The sequence below is a fragment of the Mastigoproctus giganteus genome, chromosome 3 (assembly GCF_048544385.1).
Source record: "Mastigoproctus giganteus isolate SK-2022 chromosome 3, ASM4854438v1, whole genome shotgun sequence".
In the NCBI taxonomy this organism is placed as follows: domain Eukaryota; kingdom Metazoa; phylum Arthropoda; class Arachnida; order Uropygi; family Thelyphonidae; genus Mastigoproctus; species Mastigoproctus giganteus.
In genome coordinates this window covers 214,442,791-214,458,179 of record NC_143577.1, presented here as the reverse complement: position 1 = coordinate 214,458,179, position 15,389 = coordinate 214,442,791, and the positions used below count along the sequence as shown (strand labels likewise).

Here is a 15,389-nt window from a genome sequence, read left to right as displayed (position 1 = left end):
TCTATCAGATCACCCCGCTGGTGCCTAGTTTCCAGACACTGTAATTTGCAAAACTTAAGCCTTTCTTCGTAAGAGAACCCCTTTGTCCCATTCACCAATCTAGTTGCCCTTCTCTGTACTCGTTCCAGCAGCTCTACATCCTTCCTGAAATGAGGCCTCCAGGCCTGTATACAGTACTCTAGGTGTGGCCTGACCATTGCCTTATACAAGGGAATAATCACCTCCTTATCCCTGCTAGAAAAATTCCTATATATCATTGACAATACACCATGAGCTACTCTTGCAGCTCGTCTGCACTGCTCAGAGAACTTCATATCTGCCTGCACCACCACCCCCAGGTCCCTTTCATTCTCTACCACTGTCAGTGTAGTACCACAGAGTTGATACGTTGCTCTGGGGTTGCTGTTTCCCATATGTAGTACTTTACATTTGTCAATGTTAAACTTCATTTGCCACCTCGAAGCCCATCTGCTCAACCTTTCCAAATCCTGTTGCAGCAGCATAGTGTCAGTAGTGTCCTTGACAACCCTGCCAACCTTCGTATCGTCTGCAAACTTGGACATTAAGCCTGATATACCATCATCAATATCATTTATAAATACAGAAAACAATAAAGGCCCCAATACTGAACCCTGAGGGACTCCACTAATAACATTAGTCCACGATGAGCAGTGTCCATTGATTACCACTCTCTGTCTTCTCCCCCTCAACCACCCCTTTATCCATAGCAGCAACTTGCCTCCAATGCCACACTGCTCCAATTTGTGCAGCAGTCTTCCATGTGCAACAGTATCAAAAGCCTTTCTAAGATCCAAGTATATAATATCAAAGTTATTCCCTGCATCCAGTTCTTTTGTGACTGCATCATAGTATCCAATCAAATTGGTCAGGCAAGACTTCCCCTTAACAAAACCATGCTGTGTCCTAGCTATAACTGAAGTCTTGTCTAGATGATCCTGCAGTGCTTCTTTCACCAGTGCCTCCATTAATTTTCCGGGAACAGAAGTTAAACTCACAGGTCTATAATTACTTGTGTCAGCCTTTGATCCCCCTTTGTGAATTGGGGTCACATTTGCACATCTCCAGTCAATGGGTACCTCCCCTGAGTCCAAGGAAGCTCTCATAATTATGGCTAAGGGTTTGCTTACCTCCTTTGCTGCCTCCTTTAATATAACTGGATAGATCCCATCCACCCCAGGTGCCTTTCTTGTGTTTATCTTCAACAATTTCTCCTCCACTTTGCTCTCAGTTATTACAAGATTCTCTAGCTTACTGCTAGAGTTGAATACACCTCTGGCATTCCCCTCGCTGAATAACTCCTCATGTGTGAATGTCGATGCAAAATATTCATTTAGTTTGTTAGCTACCCGAGCAGGGTCATCAACAGTTGACCCATCGATCTCAAGTGGACCAATCTGATTCATCCCCTTCCTTCTAGAGTTTACATAAGTAAAGAACTCTTTGCTGTTTTTCTTCGCATCCCTTGCCAAGGATCTCTCGTAATCTGCCTTCGCCTGCCTAACCTCCTTTGTAACTTGGTTACAGATCAACTTGTATCTATCATAGGCGTCCGTGTCACGTGTTAATTTGTATGTATCCCATGCATTTTTCTTCTCTGCCATATGCCTCATTAGTTCATCTGACAACCATTTAGGCCTAAACCTTGAACAATATTTCTTAGTTGGTATGTAAAGCCTAGTAGCTTCCACGATAAGTTCTTTGAATGCTTCCCATTTTGAATTTGCTGTTGGCAATATCATCAGTTGATCCCACTGTATAGAATTTAAATACTGTCTCAGTCCATTGTAGTCGCCTTTACGAAAGCAATACCCCTTCCCTTTACCCCTAATGGTAGTTACCTCTTTGAGTAACTCCCACTTCAGCACACTGTGATCACTGCCACCAAGTGGTTCACTTATCTGCAGATTCTTAATGCATGAAGAATCACTACTGATAATCAAATCAAGAGTATTACTCCCTCTAGTTGCCTCCCGAACATGCTGATGTAGAAAACAATCATCCAATAAATCCACAAAAGCCTTGCTACTGTGTGAGTGACCAGCCCCCAAATTCCAGTCAATATCTGGGAAATTAAAATCCCCCATTATAAGACTCTCTGATTTACTGGCCCACTCTATTTCTCCGAACAGTTTCTTATTATACTCATCAGAGTCATTAGGCCTATAGCACACTCCTACTCTCAATTTTGATCTCCCAATGCTTATGTCACACCAAACTGACTCGACACTGCACTGTCCAGCGATGTCGACTGGCTTCACTTCCTTGGATTTTATGTGTTTTTTAACTAATAGCATAACCCCTCCTCCCTTCCTATCCTGTCTATCCTTTCTGTAGACATTGTACTCCCCAAATTCCAGTTCTGCATTTCTTATATCTGTGTGACACCACGTCTCTGAAATCCCCACAATATCTGCCTTTGATGTTTTGAGCAATACCTCAAATTCATCAAATTTATTTACTAAACTCCTAGCATTGGTGTACACACAAGTATACATGCACCTGTTCTTTTTCTTAGCTACCCTAACACAACCCATGTGTTTACTTGTACCCCAATGATTCCCAGCAGTCTCTGAAATATCCTGCATCTTATTTTCCAGGCTGCGGCTCATTCCAATAGCATTGGAGGCAAATTGCTGCTATGGATAAAGGGATGGTTGAGAGGGAGAAGACAGAGAGTAATAATCAATGGACACTGCTCATTGTTGACTAATGTTATTAGTGGAGTCCCTCAGGGTTCAGTGTTGGGTCCAATGTTGTTTTCTGTATTTATAAATGATCTGGATGATGGTATATCAAGCTTAATGTCCAAGTTTGCAGATACAAAGGTTGGCAGGGTTATTAAGGACACTACTGACGCTATGCTGCTGCAACAGGATCTGGAATGGTTGAGCAGATGGCAGCGGGCTGAGAGGTGGCAAATGAAGTTTAACATTGATAAATGTAAAGTACTACATATGGGAAACAGTAACCCCAGAGCAACGTATCAACTCTGTGGTACTACACTGACAGTGGTAGAGAATGAAAAGGACCTGGGAATAATTGTGCAGGCAGATATGAAGTTTTCTGAGCAGTGTAGACGGGCTGCAAGAGTAGCTCATGGTGCCTTGTCAATGATATACAGGAATTTTTCTAGCAGGGATAAGGAGGTGATTATTCCCTTGTATAAGGCAATGGTCAGGCCACACCTTGAGTACAGGTCTGGAGGCCTCATTTCAAGAAGGATGTAGAGCTGCTGGAATGAGTACAGAGAAGGGCAACAAGATTAGTGAATGGAACAAAGGGTTGCTCTTACGAAGAAAGGCTTAAGTTTTGCAAATTACAGTGTCTGGAGACTAGGCACCGGCGAGGTGATTTGATAGAGGTGTATAAAGCCTTGAATGGTTTGAGCATGCTCAATGCCGATGGGATTCTTTCTCTTGCTCAGAATAATCACCTGAGAGGGCATAAATTCAAATTGAAGAAAGACAGATGTAGGATAGATGCGCAGAAATTTGCCTTTAGCCAGCGGGTAGTTGGTTGGTGGAACAGACTTCCATCCCTTGTTGTGGAAGTTGATAGCTAAATAAATTTAAGGCTCAGCTGGACAAGTATTTCGAATGAACGGAGGGGCGAATTGGGAGTGTTTTTTTGGCTGATGCTGCATAAACTTGCTTTCTTGCATCATATGCCTCTACTAATGCTTATTAGTATTAGTAACGGCCGCATGGTGCAAGAAAGCCTATGGCTTATGCTGCACCAGCCAAAAAAAAAATTTAAAAAAAATAAATAATAAATAAATAAATAAAAAATAAATAAATAACTAAATAATAATAATTAATAAAAAAAAAAAAAAAAAAAAGGAAATTAAACCTATCATCCTATGCGCTTCCCTTACCCGAAAGTACCATCCAGATGACCTTTGAATTTCCCCAAACTGTCGGCCTCTACCACCCATGAAGGCAACCTATTCCAGTAATTTATAACTCGCTGGCTAAAATAAAACTTCCTGCAGTCCAATCTAAACATTTCCCCCCCGTAACTTGAATTTATGTGCCCTAGTTCTAGCATCATTTATAATCTTGAAAATTTTGTCCTCATTCATTTTACTTATGCCTCTCAGAGCCTTAAACACCTCAATCAAATCTCCTCTAAGGTGTCTAGTTTCCAAACTCTGCAACCCACATATTCGAAGTCTTTCTTGATAAGGACGCCCTTTTGCCGATCTCACCAGGCGAGTTACCCTTCTTTCCACCCTTTCAAGAAGCTCGATGTCTCTCTTTAGGTCTCTCTCCATACTTGAACACAGTATTCCAAGTGTGGTCTAACATAAGCCTTATATAATGGGATTATCACGTCCCTATCTCTACTTGCAAAAGTTCGATAGATCATCGATAGGACACCATGGGCCTTCCTTGCAACCTGTTTACAATGCTCAGAGAATTTCATGTCTGACCGTATCGTAACACCCAAGTCCCTTTCCTCCAGTACTGGGTTTAGTTGAACTCCACCAAGTGAATAAGTTTTTTTGGAATTACTGTTTCCCAGGTGTAATACCTTACACTTTGTTGGATTAAAGCACAGCTGCCATTTTTCTGACCATTCCTGAAGTCTATCTAGGTGTCTCTGAAGAAGCTCAGCTTGACAGTGATCATTAACTACTCTACCAATTTTAACATCATCCGCAAATTTAGACATCACGCCCTCTATCCCTTCATCAGTGTCGTTTATGAAAATTAAAAACAACAGTGGTCCTAATACTGATCCTTGGGGAACCCCACTTCTTACATCAACCCAATCTGAGGAATAGCCATTTATCACAACCCTCTGCCTCCTGCCCTGAAGCCATCCTTCTATCCATCTAAGGATTTTCCCAGTGATTCCAACCTGTTCCAGCTTATAAAGCAACCGCTCATGTGGGACTGAGTCAAAAGCTTTGCTAAAATCTAAATAAACAATGTCGAAATTATTCCCTGAATCCAGCTCATGAGTGACCCTTTCGAAATAGGGAACCAGATTTGTTAAACATGATTTTCCCTTTACAAAACCATGCTGAGTATCCTTGAGAATTTCAATTCGATCCAAATGATCCTGAATTCCACCCCTGATCATTGCCTCCATGATTTTCCCTACTACTGAAGTCAGACTGACAGGTCGATAATTTCCAACTTCACTTTTAGAGCCACCCTTATGTATGGGAGATACATTTGCACTTTTCCAATCCAAGGGAATCTCCCCAGAGTCTAGTGATGCTCGCATAATTAGCTTCAATGGTTCAATGCACTCGCTTGCCGCCTCTCTTAAGATTATAGGGTATATTCCATCAACTCCAGGAGCCTTACTGGTCTGTAGGCTCGAAAGTTTTTTCATTAAATAATCTTGCGAAATTTCAATATCATTAATTACATATTTTTTAACTTCGCTCCCACAATTTCCCATTGCCACAAAACGTTTTTCATTTGTAAATATCGATGCAAAATAACTGTTGAGTTCATCTGCAACGGCAGCTGGTGTATTTATTACTATCCCCTTTCCCTTACGTAAAGATCCGATCTGGTTTGTCCTGCTCTTCTTGGCATTTATATATGTGAAGAATTCTTTATCCTCCCCCCCCCCTCTTTGCTCTGTTTGCTAGTGATTTCTCATAAACTGCCTTTGCCTGTCGAACCTTTCTGTGGCTCTATTACACATCACCTTGTAGCTGTTATAGGCTTCAGTACTTTTTATTGCTCTGTAACCTTTCCATGCTACCTTTTTCTGCTCAAGTAATGTGGCAACTTCACTATTCATCCAACTTGGAACCCATCTCGTGGAGTATTTTTTTTAATGGTATATATACGCATTCAAGGCATCTGTGATTAATGTTTTAAATGTGTACCACAGTTCAATTGTATTCATTCTCTGCGCGATATCTACCCAGTTAATAGAGGCCATGTAGTACCTTAAGGCATCGTAATTTCCTTTTCTGAAATTAAAACCCATTCCTTTGCCTTTTACTTCTGCTACCTCTCTCGTCATCATCCACTGTAGAACTCCGTGATCACTTCCTGCTACTGGTTCCTCTACTGTCAGCCCTGTTATGTCATCTGATTCATGTGTGATGATGAGGTCTAGGATATTCTTTTCTCTAATACTTTCCCTGACATGTTGATACAAATAACAGTCATCTAGTTGATTTAAAAATTTTGTTCCCCATGTCGAGTTTCCTTCCCATTTACTCCAATCAATTAGAGGCAAATTGAAATCACCCATAATAAGGCATTGATGCTTACTTGCCCATTCCATTTGCATGTAGAGGCTTTTGTCATAATCTTCACAATCACCTGGTCTGTAGATTACTCCTACTCGCATTATACCTTTGTTTCCAACTATCTCACACCATACAGACTCTATACTAGCATGTGAAATGTCTGAATCCGGGAAAGCTATCGTCGCACTCAGGCTGCTTCTGATTAGCATTTTTTTAGCATTAGTAGAGGCATTTGATGCAAGAAAGCAAGCTTATGCAGCATCAGCCAAAAAAAAAAAAAAAAAAAAAAACCCACTTCCACTTCACCCTTCTGTTCGTTCAAAATACCTGTCCAGCTGAGCCTTAAACTTATTTAGGCTATCAACCTCCACCACAAGGGATGGCAGTCTGTTCCACCAACCAACCACCCGCTGGCTAAAGGCAAATTTCCGCACGTCTATCCTACATCTGTCTTTCCTCAATTTGAATTTATGCCCTCTCAGGTGATTTTTCTGAGCTAGAGGAAGAATCCCATCAGCATTGAGCATGCTTAAACCATTCAAGGCTTTATACACCTCTATCAGATCACCTCGCTGGTGCCTAGTCTCCAGACACTGTAATTTGCAAAACTTAAGCCTTTCTTCGTAAGAGCACCCCTTTGTTCCATTCACTAATCTTGTTGCCCTTCTCTGTACTCGTTCCAGCAGCTCTACATCCTTCTTGAAATGAGGCCTCCAGACCTGTATACAGTACTCTAGGTATGGCCTGACCATTGCCTTATACAATGGAATAATCACCTCCTTATCCCTGCTGGAAAAATTCCTATGTATCATTGACAATACTCCATGAGCTACTCTTGCAGCCCGTCTGCACCGCTCAGAGAACTTCATATCTGCCTGCACAACCACCCCCAAGTCCCTTTCATTCTCTACCACTGTCAGTGTAGTACCACAGAGTTGATACGTTGCTCTGGGGTTGCTGTTTCCCATGTGTAGTACTTTACATTTGTCAATGTTAAACTTCATTTGCCACCTCTCAGCCCATCTGCTCAACCTTTCCAGATCCTGTTGCAGCAGCATAGTGTCAGTAGTGTCCTTGACAACCCTGCCAACCTTTGTATCATCTGCAAACTTGGACATTAAGCTTGATATACCATCATCAATATCATTTATAAATACAGAAAACAATAATGGACCCAACACTGAGCCCTGAGGGACTCCACTAATAACATTAGTCCATGATGAGCAGTGTCCATTGATTACCACTCTCTGTCTTCTCCCCCTCAACCACCCCTTTATCCATAGCAGCAATTTGCCTCCAATGTCACACTGCTCCAATTTGTGTAGCAGTCTTCCATGTTCAACAGTATCAAAAGCCTTTCTAAGATCCAAGTATATAATATCAAAGTTATTCCCTGCATCCAGTTCTTTTGTGACTGCATCATAGTATCCAATCAAGTTGGTCAGGCAAGACTTCCCCTTAACAAAACCATGCTGTGTCTGAGCTATAACTGAAGTCTTGTCTAAATGATCCTGCAGTGCTTCTTTAACCAGTGCCTCCATTAATTTTCCTGGAACAGAAGTTAAGCTCACAGGTCTATAATTACTTGTGTCAGCCTTTGATCCTCCTTTGTGAATTGGGGTCACATTTGCACATTTCCAGTCTATGGGTACCTCCCCTGAGTCCAAGGAAGCTCTCATAATTATGGCTAAGGGTTTGCTTACTTCCTTTGCTGCCTCCTTTAATATAACTGGATAGATCCCATCCACCCCGGGTGCCTTTCTTGTGTTTATCTTCAACAGTTTCTCCTCCACTTTACTCCCAGTTATTTCAAGATTCTGTAGCTTACTGCTAGAGTTGAATACACCTCTGGCATTCCCCTTGCTGAATAACTCCTCATGTGTGAATGTCGATGCAAAATATTCATTTAGTTTGTTAGCTACCTGAGCAGGATCTTCAACAGTTGACCCATCAATATCAAGTGGACCAATCTGATTCATCCCCTTCCTTCTAGAGTTTACATAAGTAAAGAACTCTTTGCTGTTTTTCTTTGCATCCCTTGCCAAGGATTTCTCGTAATCTGCCTTCGCCTGCCTAACCTCCTTTGTAACTTGGTTGCATATCAACTTGTATCTATCATAGGCTTCTGTGTCATGTGTTAATTTGTAAGTATCCCATGCATTTTTCTTCTCTGCCATATGCCTCATTAGTTCATCTGACATCCATTTTGGCCTAAACCTTGAACAATATTTCTTAGTTGGTATGTAAAGCCTAGTAGCTTCCAAGATAAGTTCTTTGAATGCTTCCCATTTTGAATTTGCTGTTGGTAACATCATCAGTTGGTCCCACTGTATAGAATTTAAATACTGTCTCAGTCCATCGTAGTCGCCTTTACGGAAGCAATAACCCTTCCCTTTACCCCTAATGGTAGTTACCTCTTTCAGTAAATCCCACTTCAGCACACTGTGATCACTGCCACCTAGTGGTTCATTTATCTGCAGATTTATCTGCAGATGATAAGAAGCATTACCCCACCACCCCTTCTATCTAACCTATCCTTCCTAAATACATTATACAAGCCGAACTGAAACTCATCATCCCCAATTTCCGGGTGGCACCACGTCTCTGTAAGCCCTATTATGTCCACGTTACTTGTTTTAATCAGCAGTTCGAATTCGCTCATTTTATTGACAACACTTCTAACGATGCTAGTTACTGTATAAACAATTAAGATTTACTGTTCTTGTATATTTAACGACCCTAACACAACCCTTGAAGTTTTTTAGGCTCTCTTTCCTGATATTAGCTAACCGCTCACGTGAATATGAGGCACCTGCTCATGCTGGGTACCTCATATTTAATGCTAAATATGAGGCACCCAGCTTTTGTCTTGGTTACCGACATTGCAACCAAAATAACAGTTGTATGCTTTTTTTTTTTATTATCAGAGTAATGGCACACTTCTGTGATGCAAATATCACTTCACCACAAACAATAACAAAAAACAAAAATTATCAGCACTATTTACACACTTGTGCAGAATGCTAAATTTAAAGTTTTTGCTGAGTCGAAAACAAGTGTAGCATGGATAGATGCTTGGCTCTGACTGTTTTGTGCATCTAGACAGGAAATAATGCGACTCAACACCAACGACTGCAGTTTTGCCACAGAAACTAACTCAAGGCAAAATTTCCCCAAAAATCAAGCAAAAAAAAATGCTGAAAAGGACATGTATAGTATCATCAAAACTAAAGCTAAGAATCCATTTTAACTGTTGTATTCATATTTAGCACATTAATATTAGTTGTGATTGACTAATTTTATTACTGAAACATTTTAACCGATGACCGGTATAATTGAAGGCAGCATGATTTTCTTTCTGTAATGTTTTTCATTTTTTTTTATTTATGTGAATTGTCTTTTTCTGTTTTTTTTTTTTTTTTTTTTTTTCCTGCTGTCTTTTGAAACAGAAGTTTTGATATGAGAAAACCTAAACCTAACTTTTTTAAGTTATACTCTATTTCTTTGCAACTTTTTGAATTTTTTAGAATATTTCTGAATTAAATATTCTATTTTTGTTTCCTTACCTGTGACCTCATCTAAAGGTCATCATATTTTATGCAATTTTGTTATTTTTTATGTATTTTGAAGTGACAGGTATTATTATAAGTTAATAAATTCGACAAAATTCCAGATGAATTAAAAGACACAATCATCCATAATTAAGATGAACATCTGTACTGCCCATCCTGATTTGCAAAAACCCACTTATAATGTCACCTATCGCAGACACAAAAGTAGAATTAATCTGAATTTGGTGCATGTATACAATATATATACATCACATATTGAATGGGTGGAATCTGTCCAATTATATTAAGGGAAGCAGATGATGCTACTTATGCTAATCTCCAGTTCACATGGAAGCAGGTCCATGTGAACTGAAGATTAGCATAAGTAGAGGCATATGATGCAAGAAAGCAAGCTTCTATAGCATTAGCCAAAAAAATATATTAAAATAAAACCCCCTTCCCATTTCACCCATCGATTCACTCCAAATGTTTGTCTAGTTCTGCTTGGAACTTTTTAAGTTGCTGACCTTCACTACAACAGATGGAAGTTTGTTCCTACTACTAATTTGCAGAACTTCAGCCTTTCTTGGTAACACCAACCCTTTGTTCCACTTACCAATCTCGTTGCCCTTCTCTGTACTCGTTCCAGCAGCTCGACATCTTTCCTAAAATGAGGCCGGCCCAGACCTGTACACAGTACTCAAGTTGTGGTCTGACCATTGCCTTATACAAGGGGACAATCACCCCCTTATCTCTGCTAGCAAAATCCCTGTATATCATTGACAAGACATCATGAGCTACATTTGTAGCCTTTTTGCATTGCTCAGAAAATTTCATATCTGACTGCCCAATTACCCCCAGGTGATTTTCATTCTCCACTACCCTGAGAGTAGTACCACCCAGTTGATATGTTACTCTGGGGCTACTGCTACCCATATGCAGCACTTTACATTTTTCAATGTTAAACTTCAGTTGCCACCTCTCAGCCCATCTGCTCAACTTTTCCAGATCCTGTTGCACTAGCATACAAATTTGTACTATCATTACTGTCATTAAACACCCTACCAACCTTCATATCGTCTGCAAACTTAGACATTAACCCTGATATACCTTCATCAGTATTATTGATAAAAACCAAAAACAACAATGGGCCCAACACCGAACCCTAGGGTATTCCACTAATAACTTTCCATAAAGAGCAGTGTCCATTGATAACCACTCTCTGTCTTCTCCCACTCAACCATCCTTTTATCCATTGTAACAACTTGTCCTCAATGCCATGGTGGTCCAATTTGTACAGTAATCTTCCATGTGCCACAGTATCAAAAGCTTTCCTAAAATCCAAGTATAAGATATCAAAATTATTCTTTGCATCCAATTCCTTTGTCACCACATCATAGTATTCAATCAAATTTGTCAGACAAGACTTCCCCTTAACAAACCCATGCTGTGTCTGAACTATAACTGCAGTCTTGTCTAGATGATCTTCCTTTATTTAGTGACTCCATTATTTTTCCTGGAACAGAAGTCGAACTAACAGTCTGTAATTACTTGTGTCACCCTTTGATTCTCCTTTATGAATTGAGGACAAATTTGCAAGTCTCCAGTCCATGAGGACCTCCCCCAAGTTCAAGGAAGCTTTCATAATTATGGCTAAGGGTTTGCTTACTTCCTTTGCTGCATCCTTTAATATAACTGGATAGATCTCATCCATCCCAGGTGCCTTCCTTATTTTTAACTTCAACAATTCTTGCTCCACTTTGCTCTCAGTTATTACAAAATCACTTTGCTCCCTGTTAGAGTTTGATAAACTTTTGGCATTCCACTCCTTGAACACCGTCTCACGTGTGAATGCAGATGCAAAATACTCATTCAGTTTATCAGCTACCTGAGCATGATCATAAATAGTCAAACTGTCAATGTTAAGTGGCCCAATCTGATTCACCCCTTTCCTTCTAGAGTTTACATAAGTAAAGAATTCTTTGCTGTTTTTCTTTGCATCCTTTGTCAAAGATTTCCTGTAATCTGCCTTTGCTTGTCTAACCTCCTTTGTGACTTGATTACTGGCTAAGTTATAACTGCCATAGGCTTCTGTGTTGCCTGATTATTTATATGCATCCCATGCATTTCTCTTCTCTTCTATGAGCCTCATTACATATCCATCTGACATCCATTTAGGCCTAAACCTCGAACAGTATTTCTTAGTACAGTATTTCTTAGTTGGTATGAAAAGCCTAGTACCCTCCAAGATTAATTCCCCGAAGACTTCCCATTTAGAATTCACCTTTGGTAACATCATCAGTTGATCTCACTGTATAAAATTTAAAAACTCCCCGAGACCACTAGTCACCTTTATGAAAGCAAAAACCCTTCCCCTTACCCCTGATGGTAGTTTTATCTTTAAGACTGCAGCTTTGAGTGAACCTACCAAAAATAGACTGTTTCGTTACTTATAGTTAAACAGGTTATGGCACTTTCTTTCTTGATATAAATGTATAATGCATTTGTAATTTTAAAAATATTATTAATATTTTTATTAAAAAAATATACAAAAATTATATTACATTTTATAAAATTATTTTATATAAATCCTTGTATAGGTGTTTATACATAAAATGTATTTGTTTTATTAGATGCCTGACAGGAACATAGCAAACATAAAACATAGAATCTGGTGAGAATTTGGATTATTTGGATTAATATATTGTTTGTGATGCTTGAAGCTTTTTATTTATTTATTTTTTTTATATATATATATATAATGGGTGAATAATTTTAATTCACCTTTCAAATTTTTATATAACTGTTTTAATACAGTATATTTGTAATCAGTAACCAGATTCTTCTTCTTTGGTCCTTAGCTGGCAGCTGGGGGAGGCGGTTGGCCACGCAACCAGTATGCTGCTGTAGGTGCCGCAGGGTTTCGGACTTGCTCTGTGATGTTCTTCCATACCTTACGATCCATGGCTTCAGTCCTGGCCTGGTTAAGGTCGAGACGTCGGCTCTTCAAGTCATCTTCCACTTGCTTGGCCCACGTTTTCCTAGGCGCGGTCCGTTGGATGCTCCATTGGGTGGGTCGTTGTCTCCAAAGGAGTGTGGATGGTATTCTGTTCGTGCCCATTCTACATACGTGGCCAAACCATCTGAGCCTTCGCTTCTGGATTTGGTCGGCAATGGTTGGTTGCTGTTGGCATCTGGCGCGGATGGTATCATTAGTGATGCGGTCGCGTAGAGAGATGCCCAAGATCTGCCGCAGGCATCGCATTTGGAATACCTCAAGTTTGTTCAAATCTAATTTGAGACAAATCCATGTTTCCGATCCGTAAAGAAGAATGGGCAGGATCAAAGTCCGGAAGAGTCGGATTTTAGTCTTTGTGGAAATGTTGGTCCTCTTCCACAGACACCATTTGAGCGAGGCGAACGCAGTGGCCGCCTGTCCAATTCTGCTGTGGATTTCCATGGTGGATGCAACTTTCTTCTCCTGGACCAGCGACCCAAGATATTTAAAGTCCTGCACTTGCTCGATCTGGACGCCTTCGAGATAGATGGTGGCTTGCGACCCATCTGTTGTCAGGGCCTTTGTCTTACCAGCATTGATCTTCAAACCGTATGGCCGGGCAATGCGGGCAATGTCGTAGAGGATGTCCGTGGCTTCAGCGTCGTTACCGGCAAGGATAGCACTATCATCAGCAAACATCAGGTCAGTCACATAGTGATCCTTGTCATATTGTATGCCCTGTCTGTTTCTGAATGCTTGCCTCATAATGGCGTCAACCACGATGTTGAAAAGCAACGGGGAGGCTACATCCCCTTGGCGGACTCCAGTTTGGATGGTAAATTCCTCTGATAAATCGTTCTGGATGCGCACCTGGCTGGTTAAACCGTTGTATGCAGTTTGGAGGAGTGTGATGACTTTTCGAGGTACATGTTCAACCTCTAGTAGTTTCCATAAGGCAGGCCGGTGGACACAGTCGAAAGCAGACTTAAAGTCAATGAAAACAATGACAGTTCGCTGTCCACACCGGATCCTCTCCTCCATCAGCTGACGAATGGCAAAGATTTGATCACAGCATCCTCGCCCGGGTCTAAATCCTGCCTGTTCTTCTCGACTGGTTTGCTCGCGATGTTTTTGCAGTCTTGACTGGATGATCTTCATAAAGACCTTTCCGATGATGGAAAGGAGGCTGATGCCACGGTAGTTCTTGCAGTCCCGGTTATCACCTTTCTTGTGGATCGGTACGATAATGGCTTTCCTCCATGTTAACGGAATTTGTTCAGTGCACCAGATGGTTTTGAGGAGTGAGTGTAGTCGGCGAAGCAGTACATCTCCCCCGGCTTTGATCGCTTCTGTGGTGACTTGGTCCACTCCTGGTGCCCTGCCATGCTTCAGGGATTGTATGGCTGCTTTCACTTCTTCTACTGTAGGCTCAACATCGACCATGGAGACCTCAGGGGGGTCGATCGAGAGTGCTGTTGCTGGCGGTCCCTGAGGTGGGTCGTGATTATACAAAGCTTTGAAGAATTCACTCCACCGTTGCAGGCGTTCGGATGGTGATCGCACGAAGGTCCCATCAGCATTCTTGATGTTGTCACTAGTCAATTTGGTCTTTCCACTCAGACATCTGAGGGTGCGGTAGAGAGTGCGGTACTCGTTTTTGGATGCCGCCACTTCAAGATCGTCTGCCACTTGGTTCCAATATGCTTCTCTTTCTGCTGTCATTCTTTGTCGGACTTCTCGGTTTAGCTGCCGGCACCGTTCAAAGTCGACCAACTTTGCCTGTTTCCGTTTGTCCACGAGGTCGAGGCACTCGTCTGATATCCATGGTTGCGTTCGACGTCGGGCAGGTGGACATAGGGGCTTGGCACATTCCAGGATGGCATCAGAGATCTGCTTTTCTTCTTCATTTATATCCTCGGGCATGGCCAGCATCTCGAAGCGGTTGGATAGGGCGATCTGATATGCCTGTTTGTTGGCAGCATTCATTAGCTGCCTCCAGTCCAGCTTGGCTGACCGAGATGATCTTTTTGCATGCCGTAATTTGAGCTGCACCTTAGCCCGGATGAGGTAGTGATCAGATCCGCAATCAGGTCCCCTCATGGCACGAACGTCCATGAGTGATGAGCGAAATCTGGCATTGATCAAAATGTAGTCCAGGATTGCTGAGTCCTTGCCAGATGGATTTCGCCATGTAAATTGATGTTTTTGAGGGTGCTGGAAATGGCTGTTTCCAATGATCAGGTTGTTAGATGCAGCAAAGGACAACAAACGTAAGCCGTTGTCATTGATCTTCCCATGGCCAAACTTGCCCATTGTTGTTTCCCAACCAGATCTGTCCACGCCAATATGGGCATTAAAGTCCCCTGTGAGGATGATCACTTCTGTCTGCGGAATTGAATCCAGCGTATGTTGGAGCTGGTTGTAGAAGTCATTCTTGGTCGGGTCCAGGCTAGTCTCAGTTGGCGCATAGGCGGAGATAATATGGGTCTTGATGGTGCCCTTGACAGTAAGGACTGCCAGGCGGTCCGATATTGGTTGGAAAGCGATCACACTACTGGTGGCCTGAGCATCGACCATAAAGCCCACTCCTGCT

General features: G+C 41.5%; 1 protein-coding gene across 1 annotated transcript in view; it reads left to right on the top strand.

The window, feature by feature from the left end:
- The window catches only part of PIG-A (phosphatidylinositol glycan anchor biosynthesis class A), a 145,897-nt gene that overhangs the window by 6,563 nt on the left and 123,945 nt on the right, over positions 1-15,389 (top strand). The window contains exon 2 of the mRNA XM_090370858.1: positions 12,432-12,472. Coding sequence (XP_090226984.1) covers positions 12,432-12,472 — 41 coding nt within the window. The remainder of the gene's footprint in view (positions 1-12,431; positions 12,473-15,389) is intronic.